General features: G+C 42.8%; 1 protein-coding gene and 1 long non-coding RNA gene across 6 annotated transcripts in view; one reads left to right on the top strand and one right to left on the bottom strand.

Annotated features, from left to right (window-relative positions):
- The window catches only part of LOC142072860 (uncharacterized), a 28987-nt gene extending 13827 nt beyond the window's left edge, over positions 1 to 15160 (bottom strand). The window contains exon 1 of the long non-coding RNA XR_012669465.1: positions 15120 to 15160. This is a non-coding gene — a long non-coding RNA (uncharacterized LOC142072860). The remainder of the gene's footprint in view (positions 1 to 15119) is intronic.
- Positions 15161 to 19784: 4624 nt separating this feature from the next.
- The window catches only part of SRGAP3 (SLIT-ROBO Rho GTPase activating protein 3), a 226838-nt gene continuing 221187 nt past the window's right edge, over positions 19785 to 25435 (top strand). For 4 of the 5 annotated variants that reach the window (XM_048858312.2, XM_048858315.2, XM_048858313.2 and 1 more), the window contains exon 1: positions 19785 to 20453. In XM_048858312.2, coding sequence (XP_048714269.1) covers positions 20387 to 20453 — 67 coding nt within the window. In that variant the 5' untranslated portion in view covers positions 19785 to 20386. The remainder of the gene's footprint in view (positions 20454 to 25435) is intronic. The other variant, XM_048858314.2, reaches the window with a different exon arrangement.

Raw genomic sequence — 25435 nt, 5'->3', positions numbered from 1 at the left:
GAGTTTAATCTTAAAGCAAGATAGATCTTTTGCCCCCACTACTTCCCTCGGAAGGCTATTCCAAAACTTCACTCCTCTGATGGTTAGAAACCTTCGTCTAATTTCTAATCTAAATTTCCTAGTGGCCAGTTTATATCCATTTGTTCTTGTGTCCACATTGGTACTGAGTTTAAATAATTCCTCTCCCTCTCTGGTATTTATCCCTCTGATATATTTATAGAGAGCAATCATATCTCCCCTCAACCTTCTTTTAGTTAGGCTAAACAAGCCAAGCTCCCTGAGTCTCCTTTCATAAGACAAGTTTTCCATTCCTCGGATCATCCCAGTAGCCCTTCTCTGTACCTGTTCCAGTTTGAATTCATCCTTCTTAAACATGGGAGACCAGAACTGCACACAGTATTCCAGGTGAGGTCTCACCAGTGCCTTATATAATGGTACTAAAACCTCCTTATCCCTACTGGAAATACCTCTCCTGATGCATCCCAAGATGACATTAGCTTTTTTCACAGCTATATCACATTGGCAGCTCATAGTCATCCTATGATCAACCAATACTCCAAGGTCCTTTTCCTCCTCCGTTACTTCTAGTTGATGCGTCCCTAGCTTATAACTAAAATTCTTGTTATTAATCCCTAAATGCATGACCTTACACTTCTCACTATTAAATTTCATCCTATTCCTATTACTCCAGTTTACAAGGTCATCCAGATCCTCCTGTAGGGTATCCCTGTCCTTCTCTAAATTAGCAATACCTCCCAGCTTTGTATCATCTGCAAACTTTATTAGCACACTCCCACTTTTTGTGCCCAGGTCAGTAATAAAAAGATTAAATAAGATTGGTCCCAAAACTGATCCTTGAGGAACTCCACTGGTAACCTCCCTCCAACTTGACAGTTCACCTTTCAGTAGGACCCGTTGTAGTCTCCCCTTTAACCAATTCCCTATCCACCTTTCAATTTTCCTATTGATGCCCATCTTATCCAATTTAACTAATAATTCCCCATGTGGCACAGTATCAAACGCCTTACTAAAATCTAAGTAAATTAGATCCACTGCGTTTCCTTTATCTAAAAAATCTGTTACTCTCTCAAAGAAGGAGATCAGGTTGGTTTGGCACGATCTACCTTTTGTAAAACCAAACTCAATAGACAGTGACCCTTAACAAGCTGTAATGAAGTGTGTGTGGGTACCTCTGTCAACTACTGGAAGGAACTGTTCAACTGTGTGTCATACACACTGTACTGCTAACGACAAGTGAAAAATCACCTGTAGATTCTCCTTTGGTGGTAGAGACTTGTATTACTGGACCAGGTGAGGCTGCTCTATCCTTCTGTTACTGTAATGTTCTGAGAGGCTATAGTGATAACTGTGAGAGATCAGGCTGGTGAAACCCTCCCAGTTTTTTCTGATATAGTTTTTTTTTTTTAATATTAAAGGAAATATCTTGGGAACCTTCATGCTTTTAAAAGACACTGACATTGGTCTGCTTATGGGTATCCTTCTAGAAAGCACAAGGGAATATATAATTCAGGAGACTTCAACTGAGGTGTGAACACAGTCCAAATCACCTCCAGCCAAACAGTTTGCCTAGGAGGCAAAAAGGCCCTCTTTGTAAAGAGTTTGCAGTAGGATTATGTCCAGCTGGGCATCAGTGGGAAGATAAAAACGCAGGACTACACAGTGGAACATGCTTACAGTGAACTTGGCCACTGTCAAATTGCTTTTAATCATGGCTACGTTGGAGAATTGTGTCAAACTATCCCCAGTGTTGCTAACCCATTGATTCTGCTCCAGTGGCATTGGGAGCCCTCGTGCAGATGGATTTCTGACTCCTTTTCAGCAGTGTGCTAGTTAAACCTTCTCTGAGCAGTGTTAATTGACACGGAGCTGAAACTGGCTACGAAAGCCAGAGCGTGGTCTGTTCTGGAGCTGCCAAAGTTGCTAACACTGGTGATGCTGAGTTGAGGTTCTCCAAGGTAGGAGTATTTTGAAAAGCTCCTTAATGTAGAGAAGGCTTTAGAGTGAAGTGGAGTCAATATCCCAGATTGTTTCAGGGAAGTGCAGCTTCACGCTGCTTATGAGGAAAGTCCCCCTCTTTGGTCTACCAATATTGCTTTCTCCCATGCTTATGATAGCATGGTCTAGTGTCCAATTCATATAATGCAGCAATTATTGCCTCCCAAATAAGTAGTAAGTGCTGCACTCAAAGGAGCGTGTCACCTCCCCCTCCTCTAGTGTTCTGGCTGGCTGGAGAAGGACTGGGAAGTTTCCACTCTTTCACTAGGAGAAGGGTAGAAGGAATCCTAAGGTCTTGTCTACTCTGGGATTTTAGCCACTGGTGCAAATTCCTAGTTTAGACATGCTTTTCACTGGGTGAGTTTACCTTGAGTTAGGTCTTGTTGTAGCGGCTATCAGGAGAGGAGAGAAGAAAAATTAGTCTGTTTTCTCTGTATTGGCTCTTGACTCCATTCCCCCAGCTTCCAATGTCCCTAGAAACGGCAGGGGGGTAAGGAGAGAGCTGACAACCACAGCACTTTGCAGTTATATAGAACTTTTCATCTGAACATCTCAAATAGTTTAAGAAACCTTAAGTAAGCCTCTCAACATGTCTGTGAGGCAGGCAAATATTATCATCTGCATTTTGCAGATAAGGAACCTAAAGCACAGAGAGATTTAGAGCTTGTCTGTGCTTTGGGGTGTGTTTTTTGTTTTGTTTTGCACAAGTGTAGCTACACTGACATAGCTGCACAAGTGCAAACCCTTGTAAATTTACTGCACCAGAATAAAAAAGGCATGGAGATATAGCTGTGTCTGTATAGATCGTTAAAAGTGTGCCATCTACTAGCACAAAAGAATATGTAACGTTCATAAATGTGTAGAACCAATAAAGTTGCTGTTGTGCACTGCAACTGGCTTCTGTATTACACATCTTGTACCAGCATACTTTCTACCCTGGTGCAGTGTGTCTAAAGGAGGGGATTTCACCAGTATAAATACACTGGTGTAGTGCAAAAATCCCCAATGTAGACAAGCCCTTTCGGCTAGATTCTGATTCCCTTACTGACCCTGAGCAGCACTTTACATATGACCCTACTGAAGTCAAGTGCTATTCTGCATGTGTAAAGGAATCAGAATCTGGCTTTTAGTGATTTACCTCTGGTCACACAACAAGTCCGTGGCAGAACCCAGATCTCCTGACTCCCAGTCCAGGGCTGGACTAGAACACTGCCATGCAGTGGGTAAAGGTAACTTCAAGATGGATGGCAAAGGTTGGAAAGCACATCAAAAATAGAGATTAAAAAATGAAGCCAGCCCAAGACTAGAACCGGGAAGTTCCTAGTTTGTGAGACTACTAGAAGAGAGAGAGAGAGAGCAAGGAAGATTAGGGTGACCTAGCATGAACTGTCATATTCTGAGACTGAGTGATAACCGGCAGCAATGCTGCTAGCTGTTAATATTTGCATAAAGATATGAAGAGATTTCACAAATAGTTGAATGTCTGTGTCAGTTGAGGCTTGACATGACCATCAAGCATGCCTTTGGGCCTGCTCTACCAAACCCAGTCAGTGCAGGAGTTGGCATGACTGGAGGGTTGACCTGATGTGTGTGTGCGCGTCTGTATGCATGCAAACAGCATCTGCATGCTATTCTGAGGCAATAGCATGTATGTTAAGCAAATCATGAAATACTTACAGTCTGAAGTCATAAACAAAGTGTGCAAGACAGCTACTGCCTAAGGAATTTTCCTTAATTTAGGAATTGCTTTGAGCAAACATTATCTCTGCTTCCTGAACACAAGCAAGGCTACTGCCCTGGAAGTAATCTGTATTAGCCTTACTGGAGTGACCACGTTGCCATAGTTACTGTTGGTTTCTGTATACCTAAAGCTTTAAATATTTATTATAATTAAATGTTTTCTTCCCACCACACCCCTCATTTAAAAATTCTCTGTGAGATGTGACATGAATTGTAATCCTCTTTCCCACCCCCTTTTTTATTGTTTTGTTTTGTGGAATCTCTACCTATCTTAGATTCTGAAATATTTAGCCAAGATCACTGATTCATGCAGAGATTTGTTCTTCAGATGTTGCTGCTTCTTTTTTTTTTAGTGACGTCTGAATAACAGCCAGTCTTGACCAGATTATATAACCCTAACTTCACTTTGTTTTTATTTTGTTCTGTTTTATTCTGAGTGTAATCACATATACGATGGAAGATGCTGACTATTCTCAGATATTTAACTTTGCACAGAGAGAGGATCTTACCTGTTTGAACTAATCTGTCAAAGCAATCAAAATCTGGGCGGTGACACAGCTTGTTATCTGGGGAATTTGACACTCATTCTCACAACCTTGATGAATGTTGAAATGAAAAGCAGCTGCCTTTAGAACTTGTATTTTTCAATTTGGTCATATTCTGGAAATGTAACAAATGCCATTGGGATGAATCTGTTTAAAAATGGCTTTTGCTGCTTTTTTATTTCAATTGGAGTAAAATGAGTTAATCTATTTGTAAGTTTGTTCTGGACTTTCTAAAAACTTCCAAAGTCATCCGGTTGAATTTTTATTTATTTATTAGGGTATGTCTACACTTACATTTTATAGCGCTCTAACTTGCTTCACCCCTCTGAGCGCAGCAAGTCAGAGCGCTTTAAACCACTAGTGTAAACAGGCTCCGAGCGCTGGGAGCTAATCCCCTCGTGGAGGTGGATTACCAGGAGCACTGGGAAAGCTCTCTCCCAGCGTTGGCGCGCGACCACACTCGCACTTCAAAGAGCTGCCATGGGAGCGTTCCCTCGACAGCGCTTTGAAGTTTCCAATGTAGCCATGTCCTCAAGGCTGTCAACTGCACTTAACTCACATGATTAACCCCAAAAAATTAATTGTGATAAAAAAAATTAATCGCTATTAATCACACTTATAACAATAGAATACCAATTGAAATTTATTAAATATTTTTGGATGTTTTTCTACATTTTCAATATTGATTTCAATTACAACACAGAATACAAAGTTCACCGTGCTCGCTTTATATTATTATTTTTGATTACAAATATATGCACTGTAAAAATGATAAACAAAAGAAATAGAATTTTTCAATTCACCTCATACAAGTACTGTAGTGCAATCTCTTTATCATGAAAGTGTAACTTACAAATGCAGAATTTTTTTGGTTACATAACTGCACTCAAAAAAAAAACCAGTGGAAAACTTTAGAGCCTACAAGTCCACTCAGTCCTACTTCTTATTCTGCCAATTGCTAAGACAAACAAGTTTGTTTACATTGATGGGAGATACTGCTGTCTGCTTCTTATTTACAATGTCATCTGAAAGTGAGAACAGGCATTTGCATATCACTTCTGTAGCTGCTATTGCAAGGTACAAGGTACAAGGTACTATTGTACAAGGTACAAGGTACAAGGTACTATTGTACAAGGTACAAGGTACTATTGCAAGGTACCTATTGTACAAGGTACAAGGTACTATTGTACAAGGTACAAGGTACTATTGCAAGGTATTTACATGCCAGATATGCTAAACATTCGTTTGCCTCTTCATGCTTCGGCCACCATTCCAGAGGACATGCTTCCATACTGATGATGCTCGTTTAAAAAAAAAAACGCATCAATTAAATTTGTGACTGTACTTCTTGGGGGGAGAACTGTATGTCTCCTGCTCTGTTTTACCCACATTCTGCCATATATTTCATGTTATAGCAGTCTTGGATGATGACCAGCATACGTTCATTTTCAGAGCACTTTCACAGCAGATATGACAGAATGCAAAGAAGGTACCGATGTGAGATTTCTAAAAATAGCTACAGCACTCGACCCAAAGTTTAAGAATCTGAAGTACCATCCAAAATCTGAGAGGGACGAGGTGTGAAACATGCTTTTTAGAAGTCTTAAAAGAGCAACACTCTGATGCAGAAACTACAGAACCCAAACCACCAGAAAAGAAAATCAACCTTCTGCTGGTGGCATCTGACTCAGATAATGAAAATGAAAATGTGTCAGTCCACCCTGCTTTGGATCATTATCAAGCAGAACCCATCATCAGCATGGAAGCATGTCCTCTGGAATGGTGGTTGAAGCATTAAGGGACATATGAATCTTTGGTGCATCTGGCACGTAAATATCTTGCAGAGCCAGCTACAACAGTGCCATGCAAATGCCTGGTGACATTGTAAACAAGAAGCAGGCAGCATTATCTCCTGAAAATTGTAACCAACCTTGTTTGTCTGAGTGATTGGCTGGCCAAGAAGTAGGACTGAGTGGACTTGTAGGCTCTAAAGTTTTACATTGTTTTATTTTTGAATGCAGTTTTTTTGTACATAATTCTACATTTGTAAGTTCAACTTTCATGATAAAGAGATTTCACTACAGTACTTGTATGAGGTGAATTGAAAAATACAATTTTTTGTTTTTTGCAGTGCAAATATTTGCAATCAAAAATAAATATAAAGTGTGCACTTTATAATAAATGGTATTCTATTGTTTAACAGCGCGATTAATCATGCAATTAAGTTTTTTAATCACTTGACAGACCTACTATTTATACATTCATGCCAGTTCCTTTCATCTCCATATGTCCAACCACTTATGGCATCTTGACTGATGTCTCAAAGTAGTAGCACAATGTAGTCACATATTTTAAAATGGTTATATGTACAGAATGCGTAAGGACATAGTGGGATTTAAAGATTTCATCAGCCTGACTTGGATGATCATGTTGCTGACTCATGCCAAAACCATGGATGAATTAAGCATGTCATCCCACATGAGTGCCAAAAAGCTGTATCACATCACACCATTATGTATTTGATCTGTGGCACATATATTACAGAAAAACTATGTTACATGTTTCAAAGAGTTCCTAATTTATTTTTACTAGAACTATTTTTTGTATCCCTCCACCTTGTGCTCCAAGCTCCATTAGTACCATGAGATCAGCCATACAGGACTTTGTTGGAGAGAGAAATTATAATTACTACTTTTTAGAAACCTTTAATTATTATTTAAATTAGCTTTCTTTGCCTTGAGAAAGTATATATCAGCATCTGTTTCATTTGTCTGAGCTGCTATGCAGACTGTCAGAAAAATCTCCACCATTGTGTAGGGACTTACCAAGGAGAGGCAGTGTGGTCTAGTTGACAGAACACAGGCCTGGGATCTAGGAAGTCTTTGGTTCTATTCCTAGCTTTGCTACAGGCTTGCTAGCTGACCTTGTGCAAGTCACTGCTCTGTGCCTCAGTTTCCCCCTTTTACAAATGGGGATACTGATATTGCCCTCCTTTGTAAAGTACTATCAGATCTACTGATTAAAAGAGAAAAGTATTATTATATGTATTGCAGTAGAATCTAGAGGGCTGAGCTGAGCGAGGGACTCTGCTCTGCTAAGCATTGTACATACACACAGCGAAAGTCCTTGTGATGAAGAGCTTACAATCTAAATTGACAAGCCAGACAATGTCTGGGAGAAAGGAAGTATTACTTGTCCAGAAGGGGAATTGAGGCACAAAGAGATTCTGGCTCCATTGAAGTCAATGGGAGTTCCACCATTGACTTAACTGGGCGAGGGTTTTACCCAGAGAGTCTGACTTTCACAAAGCATCACAGGAAGCCTATAAAGCAAGGAATTGAACCCAGCTTTCCTGGGTGTCTGTCCAGTGCCTTAATGACAGGGCCTTCCTTCCTCTCAAGCCCTGAGCTATGGATACTTTTCTTCTCCTTGCAGTGTGGTCTCATTGGTTTATTTGCGTGGTTCAGTGGGTTGGTGAGCAGTAACTTTCTTGAGTTGCTAATATTCTGGAATTCAGCTTTTTGTTCTGATGCTGGAGAGGGAGCCTCTCTGTGCCATCACTTTCCACTCTATGCACTTCCTCTACAAACAAAAAATGTGATCCGGACCAGACAAGAATTCACAGGCAGAGTCACTGGCAGATTCCACAACGTCCAAGCTATAAGAAACAGCTGCAAGGTTGGTTGGATGAGTTGCTAAGTGCTCAGTATTAGCTCTGCTTTGTCACTGGAGTAATTCTGCCAGACATTAAATTTTTATATAGAGCAGAATTTACTCTACCCCCTTGTTGCTCCTGATGCTGCAACTAAATGCCTGGACTAAATGGCACAAACAAGCAACAGATTAACCAACAGAGCAGGGTCTGCAGAGATTTTTAAGAACGGACTGGTATTTTTCTGAGCTAAGGGGGTTGAGGTAATATCTTTTATTGGACCAATTTCTGTTGGTGAGAGAGACAAGCTGGCAAGCTTACACAGAGCTCTTCTTCAGGTGACCTGAAGAAGAGCTGAGGAAGAGCTCTGTGTAAGCTTGAAAACTTCTCTCTCTTGCCAACAGAAGTTGGTTCAATAAAAGATATTTCTTCACCTACCTTGTCTCTCTAATATCCTGGGAGCAACACAGCTATAACAAGACTGCATACTGTAATGGAAGATAATGTATTTCTCTGAACATTTTGTTTTGTTGGCAGCAGACACAGATAACCCCTATGTATTGCTTTGTGTGTTCCTTACCTCCGCAATTGCATGGTCCAGCCAGGGGGTTTCAGCAACTAAGCAACTGCTCCAGTTGGAAATGGGAAGACAATTTCATGTCCAGCTAGTTCCCTGTGTGCTTTCTCCCAGATGGTCTCTATCTACCAGTGACAAGGCTGGGCTGATTTCTGTTGCTTCTGTCTGTGCTGCAAGCTCCTTCAAGGAGACTTTTGGAATAGTAATTCCCTTGTCTTGCGTCAGTGAAAGAAAGGCTCAGGCATTCAACTTTCCTGTTAACCTTTAGGCAGAGCTGAAATGTAAAACAAGCAGTCTGGTAACTGCTTAGCAAAAGTTTAAAGCATGATCTACCTGGAGGTTTTTAAAAGGTACGTAAGCACTGAGCAGTGGGATGCAGAAAGCTCAAATTAGCTCCTCCCCATGAGCACTGAATGTTTGCCCACTCCTATCCCCTCTCCTACACACACTGGACATCTGTTCCAAGGGTTAGGCTGACCAAGACATGGGCCCTCCCAGCTATCAGTCCCTCATTATGAAACAGGTGGAAAGCTCATGAGAAGTTTGTAAATTCCCATGCTCAGTTGGAACGTGGGGGCCTTACAGTACTCTGTGTAGAACTCCAGGCTTGTGATGATGCCAGAATACCAGGTTAGTCCTGGTCGCTTACGTGTTAACTGATGATTTATTATGACCAGCACAATGCTCGAGACAGCCCTGTTTTCTCATTTCTTTAACTAAAGTGTCTTGCTACTCTTTTTTACTCCACAATTGCATCTGTCCACAGACCTTTCCATCTTCTATCTTTCCCCCAGTTCTTTGCCTATCTGCAGCATACCACCACATTTGAACTTACTGATGGAGTCCAGTCTACAAACCGCCCCATCTCTTTCCATGTCCCCATGCTATGCTATCTCATTTAACCATCGCTCTCCACTCTAGCTCCATTTACCATAATGAGCCATCATCTGGCTCCTTAATTATTGGCATCATCCCCCATTTCCGCCCCCTCCCTACAGTTGTCACATTACTCATCAAAAAGTCCCCTTTGATGTAAGCACCCTCAGCAGCTACTGCCCCATATTCAGCTTGCAATTTCTAAGCAAATTGCTGGAGACAGAATAATCTCTCCAACTGTCTCCATTTCCACAGTATTCTTGACTCATTCTTAGCTGCTTTGTGCATCGTTGTGAGACTTACTAAATGATGTGAGCTGAGTGATAGTTGATTTATTGAATGAAGTCAGTTGCCTTTTCCAGTTTGCTGAAGGCCTTGGAGTTGCTCAGGCCAAGGTAAATTTTGTGTTTAAGTATCTTTAGCAAATGATAATGCAAATCATGAAAAACAGAGAGAAGCAAGAACAACCTGCTTCCTGCCTGGAATGTCATAGAATATTTACAGTCAGCAACAGACGGTTTAGAGTAGGCACATTCTTTTGTCTCCCCCATCCAAATATATGGCTAGTAGTTCACGGGATATCCTCATTGGTCTCAGTTCTGTGCATGACACTACTTTTATCTTCTGTCACCTTGAACACTTTGTTGGTGTCTCTGGATCCCTTCTTCTCTGATTTGCCCATAACCTGTTAACTGTTCTTTCTGTGTCTCTGGTGCCTGTTGCACCTGGGCCTCTCAATCGCTCCTCTCTGGAGAGACCTAGAGCTATTCTCAGACCCTTTCCTTCTACATCTACCTCCTCCCAACTGAATGCATCACTTCACAGCACCCAGCTCTCTCCTTAAAATCCTCCCCATCCCAGACTCTGGCCTACCAGCTCTCTCTGTGCATAAGTGCCTGTCTCCAGCTGAACTGGCATGTCACAAGTACTTTTTTTGTTTCCCCTCAGGTATGTCTAGCTGTCCTATAACACTTCTCATCTCAGACCTCCCTTTCACCTCTCCGGTCTGTAATCATGGAGGCCTCTCAACCCTATGCTCTCCTTTGCACCTTGGTGTGCTACACTCTGCAACTCTGCCTGCTGTCACTGTCACAACATGGCTTCCTTTGAGTTAGCTCTACTGAATCACTCATTCATGCAGCTGTCACTTGGCTCCTTGATTGCTGCCATTCCCTGCTTGGTGACCTCTCAAAGCCACCTGTCTCGCCAAACTCCTGACTGCTCAGGACAGCAGCACAGCTTCACCATCACGGCACCTCCATTCTCAGAGACCACAGCTGGCTCTCTATCCACTCCTGTATCTGCCACAAAAGTGCTCTCATCATCCTCAAGGCCATTCATATGGACACCCTCTTCTATCTCATGATCACTTCACCCTCTACCAACTTGACTTTATCTTCTGACTTCTCTGTTCCCTCATTCCCTTTTCTTCGTTGGCCACAGTTCCCTAGCTGCTGCTGTACCAGCTATCTGAAATTATTCACTGCCTTCCCTCTGCCTTGCAAACGACCCAATCTTGCAAGGCTGAAGTCAGAGGGAGTTGTGGGTGCTTAACCTCTTACAGTCTGAGGCCCTAATTCCCTACTCTCCATAAAAAATCACCTCCACCCAAGGCCCCGTCTCATTTCACCATCAGTCTCCGCTCTGGCTCCTCTTACAACTGCTCAAAACTCACCTCTCCAATGTTGTCCACTAGGGCTGGGTGAGTAACATGCAATGAGTAACTTACTCAGTGTTTAGCCTCTTTTTCTGCTTGCAGAATATCTGTGAGTAGATTACAATTTCCTTCAATGTATTCTACAGAGAATCTAATGAAGGGATCAACTGTGAAGAGTCAAAATTTGAGTTCAGTTGGGATTGGGCATATAAACCATCTCTTCCCAAACCCCCATGCTGTGCTATCTCATTTCATCAGACCTCTCCACGGGAGCTCTGTTTGTCGCAGCCATCACAAACAGTTCCTCCAGCACAAATACTTGCACATATGACTTTAAAAATGTGGAGTTAGTGAATGTGTTTTTTTTGTTTGTTTGTTTTCTGCAACCCAGGGATGCTAATTGTCAATATTATTTGACTCAAAAACGGGAGAAAAAAGCCTGAAAAGGAACTGTTCACTCCAATATAAAATAGCATTTTTACACAAGTCTATTTCATTGTGTATATTAAATATGAATTAAATATTTTAAAGTATAGTATGTATTCAGAATCATCTTCCACTGGAATCAGTGGAAAAATAAACAATAGAAGGAGGACCAGTCCTTTAATATGCCAACACCGTTTCTCTCCTGTGTATTTCCTTACCAGTCACCTGTCGAGTTAATACCCTGATCCTGTAATGAACTCCATGTAATGGACCCTTGAACCCATACAGTGCCCAGCTGATTGATTAGCCAATCAGGAGCAGGGCTTTGCCTATGCAGAGCTCATTATGGGATTGGAGCCTAAATTTGTAAAATGGTTTTGCTTATTTCTGGATTTTATTTGCTTTGGATGATAGGTTAGTGAATTCTACTTTGGTTTATAGTGAGTTTCACTTACTGGACATAACTCCCAGCACAAGGTCTGAGTTGCAAACACTGCAGGGGAATGTTTAATGCCAAACAAACAACTATTTTCATTGGTATGTTTTTAGAAAAGCACGGAAACGGTTTATTGACATTTAGGTTTTGTAAAACCCTACATTTAGGGTCAGTCTTGACCAGAGTATATCCTCTTACATCACACATTTACCAAACTTTATTTTCCCAAATTACACTTATTGCATGAAATGATACGATTCAATATGGCAAAGGACAATTATTATTGATGAATTAACAGAAATTGTGACAATGCATTGTAAAGGGACATATCTGTAATTTAGATTAGTGATGCTATGTCATGATTTTCAATGTAAAGAGGGAAGGTAAGGTCTAGGCAAGGCAGTGAGCTTTGGGACAGAGCTGAACTGAAACTCAGGAACTCCTGAGTTCTAATTACAGTGCTGCAAAATGTAGGGTATAATTTTTTCAGAGCTGTATTTCTGTGCCTGTAAGACCTGGAACATTCGGGATGTGCGGTTCAGAAGAGATTGCTGGGTGGAAGTTGTTGGAGTTAGAGCCAAATGGTGTGTGAACATGAGTGAGCTGGTGCTGGATGTTGCCTGTACATTTTTTTTTTTATTCTACTAACTTGATTCATTTTTATTGTTGTGTCCCAAGGAATTCATTGGGCCTGATTCTGGTCACTTTAGATAAGCTATTACCAGCAGGAGAGTGAGTTTGTGTGTGTGTGGGAGGTGGTGGTGAGAAAACCTGGATTTGTGCTGGAAATGGCCCAACTTGATTATCATACACATTGTAAGGAGAGTGATCACTTTAGATAAGCTATTACCAGCAGGAGAGTGGGGTGGGAGAGGTATTTTTTCATGCTTTGTGTGTATATAATAAGATCTTCTAAACTTTCCACAGTATGCATCCGATGAAGTGAGCTGTAGCTCACGAAAGCTTATGCTCAAATAAATTGGTTAGTCTCTAAGGTGCCACAAGTACTCCTTCTCCTTGCACAACTGTAACTTGATAAAGGTAAATGGAATTACACTGGTGTAAGGGGAAGGTGAATCAGGTCCATTGTAGTTTATTTAAGGCATGAGTGGGATTTTGGGTTCTGGAGAGACAATGCCAAGGAACACTTCTGTGGCCTTGAGCATGTAACATTGATGCTTCTGTTCCTGTGTTGCATAATTTCATGATTTGATCACGAGTCTCACAATATTTATAAAGTTTTTCATAAAATGCCAACTGCTGGAGTCATGTGATCATATGAAAACCTCAGCTTTTTTTGCTCTGCATGGTGGTGGAGAAAGGCTTGAAAATATGATTACCAAACAGTTTAAAACCCCAAAGATACACAAACAGACTGTGATGCTGTATGGAATATGGGAGACACTTTATGATATTGTTGATACCAATATTACAAAATTGCAAGGAATCTTACCAGATATGCCATGTAAGGTATCTTTGACAATGTTATGCTTTGCCAAGTATGATGATCTTGTTTATGTGTCTGTATCACCTTTATATTGTGAGTTATAGATATGTATGGTATTTCTGTATTTCCAAACTTGTGCTGTGTTTCTGGGTGACACCCCCAGACTGCCTAGCCTGTTTGATGGCCCATCAAGGGTCATCAGCTGTAAAATGAAACCATTGAAAGGAGCTAGGGGATACACCTGCTGAGTCAGCAAGACATGTAGGGACATGCCAATGAACAGAACTCTAAGGCCCTGTCTACACTGGCAGGTTTCTGCGCAGTAAAGCAGCTTTCTGTGCTGTAACTCCCGAGGTGGACACGCTGCCAAGCCACTTAATGTGCAGAAACTGCGCAGTTACAGCACTTTAAAATAACCACCCCAATGAGAGGTGTACATCTTTCTGCGCTGGGGCTACAGTGCTGCGGTGCCAGTGGAGACACCCTGGTCGATTACAGCGCACCGATTGGCCTCCGGGAGCTGTCCCACAATGCCTGTTCTTGCCTCTCTGGTCATCGGTTTGAACTCTACTGCCCTGCCCTCAGGTGACCAACCGTCACCCCCGCCCTGTAAATTACTTTGGAATTTTGAAAGTTCCCTTCCTGTTTGCTCGGTGATGCGTGCAGTGGTCTCAGTGCATCTTTCCAGGTGGCCATGCCTGCTCCACGCACCAGGCGATCCCCTGCTTGTAGCAATGCCGAGCTGCTGGACCTCATCAGCATTTGGGGAGAGGAGGCTGTCCAGTCCCCGCTGCGCTCCAGCTGTAGGAATTATGATACCTATGGACAGATTTCACGGTGCATGACAGAAAGGGGCCATGACCGGGACACACTGCAGTGCAGGGTCAAAGGGAAGGAGCTGTGGAATGCCCACCACAAGGGATGGGAGGCAAACCGCTGCTCTGGTGCTGCGCCCACGAAGAGCTGGACATGATACTTGGCGGCGACCCCACCTCCGCTGTGGATAATTTGGTGCCTCGCATGCCACTCAAGAGTGGACCGAGCCAGGAGGAGGAAATCTTGGATGAGGATATGGAGGGGGAGGGGGACCCAAGGGCAGAGGATGACTCGGAGGTCAGAGATGCAGGCAGCCAGGAGCTCTTTCCTACCCTGGAGGAGCCTAGCCAGTCACAGTAGTCAGAGCTTGGCGAAGCGCAAACAGGAGAGGAGGCTCCGGTAAGTGGATTTGATTTTGGGAATCGCTGAAGTGAGTTGTTGGGGGCAGGAGGGTTGCAGAAAGCAGGCTTGTCTGCCATCTCATGCCTAGTCTGAGCAGTGGAACAGGCTGTTGTTTGATTCCCTCACTTCATGGGAATCTCCCTCGGAGATCTCCAGGAAACTCTCATGGCAATACTGGACAATCTGCTCCCACAAGTTCCTTGGCAGAGCTGCTTTGTTTCTTGCCCCATTAAGGGTAACTTTCCTGAGCCACTGTGCCGTCACGGCAGGGGACACCATTGCTGCACACAGGTGAGCCACATAGGGGCCAGGGCGGAAGCTGCAGTCTTGGAGAAGACCCTCCCTTGATTCCCTGCTCACCCTCAGCGGTGAGATATCTTCCATACTGATCACATCCAGTGGAAAATGTGGACACAGGAATGATTATCAGCCCCCCCCCCCTCCAGTGCTGGCTCTCCCCAAGAGCCACGTGCCCAGTGTACAGCAGGGTCTGGGAAGAGTGATTTACCCTGCTGCTGTGGCTACTCACCATTTTGGGGGTCTTGTGGCTCATGTGTGCTTGCCTGGGGTCAGCGAAGTTAGTGACAAGTGTATGAGTACTGGCTGTGTTTTAAATCACGGAATCAGTGTTCTGTGTGTTGCGAACAATACTGCCTCTGTAAAATGTTGCATTTAAACTTTACAGAGATGACCTTGGGAGCCCAGCCTCCCTCTTTGTTATCGGCAGCTAAATGGCTGCACAGATTTAGAAAGCGGCCAAGAAGAACTAAGAGGACTTTCTGCGTGATGTTATGATGCACTCTGCCACTGAGAAACAGGAATTGAAAGAGTGGTGGGACAACGAGAAGAGGGACCAAAAGGAGAACGCGGTATGCCAGAATGAAACTATGGAGTGGCTCTTAACAGTTATGGAGCGCCAAGCGGACATGCTCCAGGTGATACTAGCTCTGCAAACTGAGCAGCTCTGTGCCTGCCCTCCCCTGCAGCCGCTGTCACAAAACTCTTTCCCATCCACACCCTCCACACCACCAACACACTCTTATCAACCTCCTGGCTCCAGCCTATACCCGTGACATTCCACTCCTCCCCCATCACAGTGCAGCACTACAGACTTCCAGTACCCACTGCACTCAACACCCTTCCCTTTGCAGTTTGGCCCTGCTGAAGTACAGTACCCGCTGCATTGTATTCCAAAGGAGAAGGTTGGATATGATCCCTGGACATACACAAATCTTTAGCCATCTTGGGACCCCACCTCCTCCTGGGACCTTCCCTTCCCCCATCCCCTGCACTGCTGATGGGTTTTTTTGTTTGACTCTCTCCTCCGGTTGTTGTTTTTTAATAAAAGAATTGTGTTGGTTTGAAAGCAATCTTTATTCTATTAACTGAAAGCAAAAAGAGCCCTGTAAAGCAGACTAACCTGTGTTAATGTCTGTGAAATGCCCACAGTGATCCACAAGTGCCTGGAGAACCATTGAGAAATGAACCCTTGCAATTAACGTATTCGGTGGCTAGGTTATTTGGTGCCAGAATTGGAATATGCGTGCCATCTATCACCCCTTCGCAGTTAGGGAAGCCCATTTGTGCAAAGCCATCTACAATGTCATGCACATTGCCCAGAGTCATGGTCTTTTGGAGCAGGATGCGATTAATGGCCCTGCAGACTTCCGTCAACGTGAGTCCAACGGTAGACTTTCCCACACCGAACTGGTTAGCTACCTATCGGTAGCAGTCTGGAGTAGCCAGCTTCCATAGTGCAGTCACCATGTGCTTTTCCAACGGCAGGGCAGCTCTCATTCTCATGTACTTGCACCGTAGGACTGGGGCGAGCTCATCACATAGTCCCATGAATGGTTTCAGAGTATGGTTTCATGAATGTGGCTTTCCTCATCCGAAAGTTCTGTAGCCACTGCTCATCATCCCAGACATGCATCACAATGTGATCCCACCATTCAGTGCTTGTTTCCCGAGCCCAAAAGCAGTGTTCCACTCTGGTCAGCACCTCTGTGAATGCCACAAGGAATCTCATGTTGTAACTAGTACGCGTGGTGAGATCAATGTTGTACACCTCTTGCCTTTCTAGTTTAAGGAATAACTCCACTGTCACTCATGATGTGTTGGTCCGAGCGAGCAGCATACTGGTCAACAGTTCGGGATCCATTCCTGCAGCCCGAAGAGGCAAGGTGCACAGTACACAAACCTTTGAAAGATGGTGCCAAATGCGGACCGAAGCACAGGGATTTCTGGGATGCGAAGTAATCCATCACGGGGCATTGGGACAGGATCCAGTATGCCCCATGACCCCCCTCCATCTTCCCATAACTCTTAGCAGCAGAAGAGGAAGAGATGCTCTGTGGGATATCTGCCCAGAGTGCACCGCTCCGAATATCGCTGCAAGTGCCACAAGGGTGAACACGCTATTGCGCAGGCAGCCGACAGTGTGAACACACAACAGCGGTTTCCCTTCTGCGCTTTCTGAGCAGCGCTGTAACTCCACCAGTGTGGACATACCCTAAGGCTTTTCCATTCCGTGTGCTGTGCAGCTTGAGTTTGGGACAAAGGAAGTACAAGCTCCATGTCAAAAGAATATAAAAGGCAGCAGCGTCATCTCCATTTTGTCTTCATTCCTGCTTCTTACCTCTGGAGTAACTTTTCTACAAACGAAGCTCGGAACAAAGGAAAGAATGACCCATCCAAGCTGTGGATGTGTTCCAGAGGGACTTCCAAGCCAGCAAACTCTCCAATACTGTTAAGAACCTGATATATGGGCTTTGAAGTCTCTGTATGTATCTCAATGCTTTATCATTTAACAACTCTCTTCTTGTTCTTTCTTTTTCCTTATAATAAACCTTTAGTTTTAGACATTATAGCATTGGCTGGCAGTGTGGTATTTTGGGTAAGATCCAAACTAATATTGACCTGGTAATGTAGCTGACCTTTTGGGGTCAGGAGAACATTTTGTATATGTGAGCAGAGTTTTTAAATAACTTCTCACTGTACTGGACCTAGGTGCTGATTGGGAGTCAGAGAACTGGAACGCAAGAAAGGGAACTGTGTGATTTCTTTTTTCAGCTTCTCTATAACCAGTGTGGGGGATCAGAAGCACAATTTGTAACTGGTTGGTGAGTTTAACTTCAGTGTTAACTACCAGTTTTGGGAGTATCTGCTCTCCCTTTTGCAGCCTGTCCTGACTGTGGCATTTTCATTGAGGGCTGCCCCAGGAACCCCACATCAAACAGACCCAAAGCTTATTATTTTAAAAACTATTGAATTTAATATTTAAAGATATTGAAGCCAGTCTAAAAATTTTGAATGCTTGGGATTGGCAATGCTGAAGTTTTTCATTTGTAATATGGGGACAGTAATGCTCACCAATGTCATAGGGTATTGTAAGCATTAATTAATTAATATTTGCAAAGTACTTTGAGTAGGCAAAATGCTTGGTAAGAGCCAATTATTAAGTTATCAAACACCACATTAAAATTAGGAATGTAAAATGTTAACCAGTTAACCGGTAAGCAGTAGTCTTACCAGTTAACCAGCTGTAACTGTTCACCTCGGGTTGGCTGGCCCCAGTGGCCCCACGCCACCCGGCCGGAGCGGGTCCAGCTGCGCCGCCTGGCTGAAGCAGGCCCAGCCCCAGTCCCAGCTGAGCCGGCTGGATGGGCCCTAGCTGCCTAATCAGTTAACCATTTAAACAAAATATTTTTAATAGTTTAAACAGTTAACTTTTAAAACGGTATTTACATCCCTAATTCAAATGTTCCATGTATCAGAGAAGCCCACTAGGGGAAGAGCAATCAACAGAATTATTAGGAACAAGACAATGCCATTTACCATTGTTTTTGTAGAGCTCTTTAAGCCTTTGATGTTGGGCTCTTTTACATCTAGCAGTGAATTTCCTTGCTTGGATGGGCTTTTATGAGGCAGTGTTATTTTCTTGCTCTCTTTGGTTTTAAACATTTAATATAATATCTGTGTGCACAAGACAGGGGGTGGGGTGATGGAATTATAAATATGACTATTTGTGTATATAAACAGATCCTATAGGGAGGGACACATTAGAAATGCATAGAGTGATATTGTATAGATCAGTAATGTTGCCATCTGTGTTCTATATAGGCTATGACAGTATATACTCTACCTGCTTGTTAGGAGGTTGCTATTTTTGCATTTGGGGTTGGGAGGGAAATGTGTAGGAGGACTGAAGTGTTCCTTTTGGTTAGTCATAAGAGTGAGCTAGGACTCCTATGTCTTAGTCTTAAGTCCGCCACTTGCTCACTGTTTGACCTTTAGCTAATTACTGTGGCCCTGATCCTGCAGTCTTCTCAGTCTAGGCAAACTCTTGCACCCCCTTGAAGCCATAGGTCTTGTTTAGGGGGTATGCAGGGTGTTGCTGCAGGCAGGCATGGAATTTGGTCCCCATCTGTAGCCCCGTTGGCTTGGATGGAGATGCCCCAACAGAAGTCAAACTACACCGACGCTGGAAGCCCTATTGATTTCGAGGATGTAAGGTTCTGCCTGTGCATAGGGGCATTATCGGGGTTTTTTATACCTCACTTTACCCAGCTCTAAAAGGGGTACCCTATTCCTCACTCCCAGAGGATTGAATGAAGTTTTAACAAATGGCTGCACACGCAAAGCCCCTCTTCATCAGTGGATCTCAAGGCACTGCAATTGATTTTTGCGACAACAAAATCCTTTTACGAGGCTAATATGGAGATAAAAATACTGGCGTCAATACTACAGTCAAGGCAAACAAAAATCTATGTCAGGTTTCAGAGGAACAGCCGTGTTAGTCTGTATTCGCAAAAAGAAAAGGAGTACTTGTGGCACCTTGGAGACTAACCAATTTATTTGAGCATGAGCTTTCGTGAGCTACAGCTCACTTCATCAGTGTTATCTGTCCGATCTCTTCTGCTCAGCCCTTCAATTCTCTTTACCAATAGCATTTAATTAAACGAGCAGAGGAGACTTTTCCCAGCGCTGTTGTCCAAGGCAAATGCGTGCCTCTCCCGCTGCAGAGTGGCTCCATTCAACAGAGCGAAGTTCTGCTTTACACCTTTTTTGCAGAGCTCATCGCCGCCTCTTGCAGTGAGTTATGCGCTCCTGTAGGCTACAATGTGTCAGTTGTTATAAAAGCTGGGGGGAGGAGCCAGCCTGCGTGACGTGAGGAGAGCTCAATTCAAGCCTGCAGTAAAAAGCAGGGCTGTGCACAAGCTCCAGGGGAGTGAGCAAATGCATTTCCCGCGGGCAAACTTCTATCTCTGGGTTTTAATCCTCTCGGCTCGTCAGACGTGCTGAGGGGTGGGGGTATGAGGAAGCGAAATGAGAGCCCCTTTTGCAACCTGACCTTCTTGGATTAAAGCCAGGGCTTTCCTTGCTTGCTTTGGGTTTGACTACATGCTGCGAAGGAGGAGTCCTTGCGTGTGTGTGTTGTTGTGCTAGGCTGCTGCTAAACTGTGATTAATATATATATTTTTAAATCGCTCTGAAGATTTGGGTGCAGCTCAGATTCCCCCACCCCCACTCCCACCTTTTAGTATTGTTTCCACAAGGGCAAGCTCCCAAGGTTCCTTTCTGGTGCTGCAGCCCCTGGGTTGTTGCAAATGAAGGGAATTCTTTTTGCAAAGGGAGAGAAGGAGGGATTTTTATCTTTGCAGCAAAGTGAAGCACACACGCTTGAAAAGCTGCGAAACTGACTCTCTGTGATCAAATTGAGCGGAGCAGACGGGGGGACTTAAAAAAAAAAAGAGAGAGAGAAAGGATCCTGGGATCTTTTAGATCTTTCAAAAGATGTCATCTCAAACTAAGTTCAAGAAAGACAAAGAGATCATAGCAGAATATGAAACTCAAGTAAAAGGTTAGTGAACGCTTTACCTTTTTGACTCCCTCCCCGCCCTTCCCTCCTGTTTCTCATTGTCAAATCTTCTTATGCATCAATAATCTTATTGTGAAAATCCTGGATAAGCAGCCCAAGCCCGGATTGTTTTATTTTCTGCTTTTGGCCATACAGAGAGAACGAGTGGTTTGGAGTGTGGATTATCCGATGGATGGGTAGTAAAAGCTGCATTGCAGTTGTAGGAAAGCTATATGGCTGGCTTCAGGAGTGTCAGTTTTAGTAAGATCCATACTTCCTCTTCTTGATGGTGATAAATCATTCTAAAGCCATTTTGATAAATTTCACCTGCCTCAGATAAAGTAAAGTCCTTTTCTAGGTGGCTATGAATATGTTTTCTAGGTGGCTATGAATATGTATGCATCAATCTGTTATATACATAAAGTAGTTGACATTTAGTATGTATTCTGTAGGCAAAGATGTATACCTCCCACATACAGCATTTTCACTGATATTCAGCATATTCATATTAACAAATATTGAGGTATAAGAATACTATCTATTCCATGCAGTAATATTTAGGATATATCTTAATGCTGCTAAAACCAAGGATGTTTAAATGTAGGACTGGCACTCCATCCTTAGCTCCCAGGTCACACAATATTATGCCTAGGCATCGTGGTAGAACATATGTTGCACACACCCTCTGCTGTGAAACCTCTGCAATAATAGGGTGGGTTCTGCGTGGAATTTCTGGCATCAATGTATGTATTTATTCCTGATTCAGTAGCTCTGCGTTAATGTAATGTTGTTTGTGTCCTTCCTCCCTTCTTTTAAACAAATATTTAAAAAAATAATAATTCTCATTGAGAAATTAAGGCCCAGTGCCTGGGTGACCTTTTAATCTGCAGATTATTGACACGATAGATTGTGCTGTCTGGTGTGGAACCAATATCAATGTCTACTTATGGCTTTCTTTAATCTGTGGATTATTGACAGGATAATCCAAAGAGCTGTTACGGTCTGTTGTGTTTGCATGCTCTCACCATCTGCTGATAGGCACCAATTCTGTGGACTGTTGACAGAAATAAAATCACTGGGAAATTTTGGATGCGAAGTCGATAGTGAGCAAGTGCTATGTATTAAAACGGAATGGTCACCTTCATTGTTTTTTTTAAAGTGATAACTTTCCCATGAAATTAACAGTTGAGACCCAGATCATGCAAACACTTAATTCATGTTCTTAAGTTTATGGGCATGAGTATTCCTTTTGAGTTCAAGGGGGCTACTTGCACGCATAGGGTTAAACACAAGTGCAAGTGTTTTGCAGGATCAGGATCTTAAAGGGTAAATGAGATTATTGATGTATTTTTGGAAGTAAATAAATAAAGTGTACCTTATTTTTTTACATTCTGGTAATGTAGGCCCTGATCCTGCAAATACTTTTGCAAGTGACTTTATGCCTGTGTGTAATTCCATTTAATTCAGTGGACTACTTGTGGACATAACAATTGTGAGTAAGTGTTTTGCAGGATCGGGTCCCTTAAGGCAGACTGCTCTATTTCTAAATTTTACAGATAAAATGCAATAAAAAATTCCTGAGTTGAGACTACTGAATGCCAAATTTCAGACACTGAGCTTATTTTTATTACAGCTGGATTTATAATGGAAAAGTTGGCATCTTCTAGTCTAATGAGAGTACAAATGGCTCTGGTGTAGTGAAAGGAGGGGTGGATGGCTGTGTGTGTTTATAATTGCACATGAATAATGTGTGTTTTGTGTATGGTTTTATTCTGATTGTTAAAAACATGATTTTTAATACTGGGCCTCATAATTGCTCTATTAATTGTTCTTGGATATCCTGGAATTCTGTCAGAGAACTCCTTAATTTTGTTCATAGTACCATCATTATAATAATCTGTAACTTGGATTATTTTTGTTGATGGCAAAAAATTCTTGCGCTTGTAATTTTAAACTATTCATTGTTAATGTGTTTCCATTTAAAGAAAATCCAGATTATATAGGTGGAAGATTATATGGAACAGCTCCCATGACCCTATAATCATTTTTTGTTATATAGAAGTTCCATATTTCGCTGTTTCTAAATCTCTGGTTAAAGGAGAAGCCTTGTGTAGACCCTTTATATTAGCAGAGTTAAAAAATGTAAAACTGTGTGAAATGCCTCAATGAGGGAAGACTTGTGAACACTTAAAGTTAAAACTTTATTTATTTTATTCTCACTAAGGGTCAATTAGCTTGTGTCAGTTTCTTCCTGAATTCAGCCATATCTCCCTCCCCAGATACATCATTTAAATTGAACTGCTGCTTGGATGGCTCAAACCAGTGCCAGATGGGAAGGATTTTGAGGTGGGGGTTGTCAGTTGATTTTGTGCCATTGTTTACTCTCTTTTGCATTTCAGCCTTTTGTAGCCAGTTTTGAAGAATGATAGAACAGTCACAACATATACTGCTCGGTGCCAATTACCTTTCTCCTCATGTATAATTTGGGCAAAGTGATGTTATTGCACCCTGCAGTTAAGCAGATGAAATACTCTCTTAGCCTACGAAATCTCTCTGCTTTAAAAGGGAGAGAAGGGTTTGCTTTTATTCCTGAAGACTGACCCATGCTTATACAGTATTTTTTTTTTAAAGATGGATTGGGCCAAATGTGGCCCCTGCTTCTACCCCTCCACCGCAGACATCACTAGGGCTGTGGGAGGATTAACTGAAGATGGGGTAATGGGTTACTCTTTCCAACAAGTTTTTCCATGAATATCTCCATACCCTTTTGTGGTGTCTGATTAGGTTCAAAATATTAATTTGCCATGATTGTTCATTGTCTGACTTCAACAAAATGGAAATGTTGAAGCTGTAGGATCACTGGCACTGGGGCGGTACTCATGGAATGTATTCTCCTTTGACGCCCTGTTTCATCAGAGCAATCGGGACTTGGGCCAGGCCACTTTTCTGGGTGGCAGCAACAAAGAACGGAGGCTCATTTTACCCATTGAGTTGGGATAATTTTCTTAAGGTTATTCCATTCTTATGGTGCCTTTTGTAGTAACAGAAAAGTCTGTTTTCTGTTACAACCACCTGATCTATCCTTTAATCTGACTGTATGTTAATTTATGCGTTGCTGAAGATTGCAAACAGTGAGGAGAGAGGATTTGTTTAGGACGATGCCAAAGCATATGACTAGGACTAACAAGATGAAATTAAGAAAAGGGGAATGTGCACAGTGGGTCTGGTTCTGGTTCACCGCTGCCCCACTGCAGGTTTATGCTGGCATGATTCCTGTGAAATCAGTGGAGTTACCTCTGTATAAAACTGGGGCTAGGATGACCAAATCAGGGCCAGAATTTTGTATCAGCAGAAACTTCCTAGCAGATGCATTTTGGCTGGTGAGTCGTCTCCACAGGCAGTGGTGGGAGCTCCTCTGGTTGAGACATTTAAAGAAAAAAAAATCTCATAGATTGGGCAAAACACTAGAAAGTGTACTGTAGGGAATAATTGTGCACTGATGGCTTTCCCCACTCTGGCAGGATGGATGTTCTCAACTTTGGGGGTCACGACCTCCTCTCCTTCCTCTCTTCCCCAGTGTCAGGTGGTTGGGGTCACTCTGCCCTTCACATGTTGCTCAGTGGTCAGACTAGGCGTACAATCCTGGCTTTATTGAAATCCGTGGCAGAACTCCTGCCAAATGCATTGTGGCAAGGACTTCTCCTATAGAATCAGAGCGGTCCCTTCTGGCCTCTAAAATCTGTGAAATGTATGGGTCCAGTACGGAAAAGTCTGGGAACTCCTGGAATAGATAAACCAGTCCGTCTTTCTCTTAGCCGCTGTGGTTCCACGAACAGAATGGCTACTTGCATTGAATGGCAGTGCTCGCAAGGCTTAGCTTTAAAACGAAGCCAACCTTTAAGAGGGAAAAATTATGCTTGCGCAGGAAAGTTTATTTAATTGTCTTTGATCATGTTTCATAACTGTGCACCCAAATGGTGTTGTAGTTTAGAGCTCCAGATGTTGAGCACCACTGTGCAGAATACAGGAAGGCCTGTATAGGGAAGCCTGAGTTCCTCCTTCAAGGGAGGGCATGTTCTGTGAATATCATGCACCTCCTACGTGAACAGAACGGAGTGAGGTGCTTTGGATTCCAGCAAATGGCGCTCTAATGTGCAGGATTTATCAGTGTACATTTATGGTGCAAACAAGTTCCTTCACTAAAGCCATGATGGCAGCCTTCCAACATCTGTTTTCTCTGTCTCTTTCTCCTTCCCCTTTGTGATGATCAGGTCTGTAACCAAACTTCCCCCATGTCTTAGTGTATTCAGATCCATGTATTTGGTTCAGGCATATCTATATCTGACATATAATCTTTGCAGTTATTAATCCAATTTGGCTCTCCTCCAAACCTGCACTACCCTTTTGAAGGCAATGGGTTGCATGGATGTAAGCTTGAGGAGAACTGGCCTTCTGTTTTTCCTTCCAGCTAGCCTAGGTCTTGTCTACAAAATCTCCAACGAATGACTAAAATGGAGAAAACTAGTAAGAGAAAGAGACTAATGGAAACAAAATTCTGGCATTGGAACAGCTGGCACATGACTATAACAGGAGAAAATTGAAGAGGCATGTCTTATTATGGAGAAGAGGCTGAATTCTGAACACAGGGCTACAAAGTGTTCCAAAAGGCTAGATGAAAAAAGTGGGGGAGAGCAGAAAAAATTCACACATTTATTTCCACCTGGGGAGAGAGAAAAGGAGTTTGCTGTAGTGGTATGTTAAAATTCCACCTCCCAAGAAAAGACCCATGATCCATTCAGGGAGGGTGATTACTGGCACGTACAACATCCGTTTATTATAGAGGAAGTTTCTGAGACTTGTAATACAATGGTGACCAAAATTATGGCTATATTAACTGGTAGTTTTCTCATCCAATGTGTCAGAGGCCAGAATGGAGAGAATCTAATTCCCACCTCTTTAACCCATTAACAAGATGGGGATAACTA

Source organism: Caretta caretta, chromosome 7 (genome assembly GCF_965140235.1).
Source record: "Caretta caretta isolate rCarCar2 chromosome 7, rCarCar1.hap1, whole genome shotgun sequence".
NCBI lineage: Eukaryota > Metazoa > Chordata > Testudines > Cheloniidae > Caretta > Caretta caretta.
This window is presented reverse-complemented; position numbering and strand designations above follow the sequence as displayed.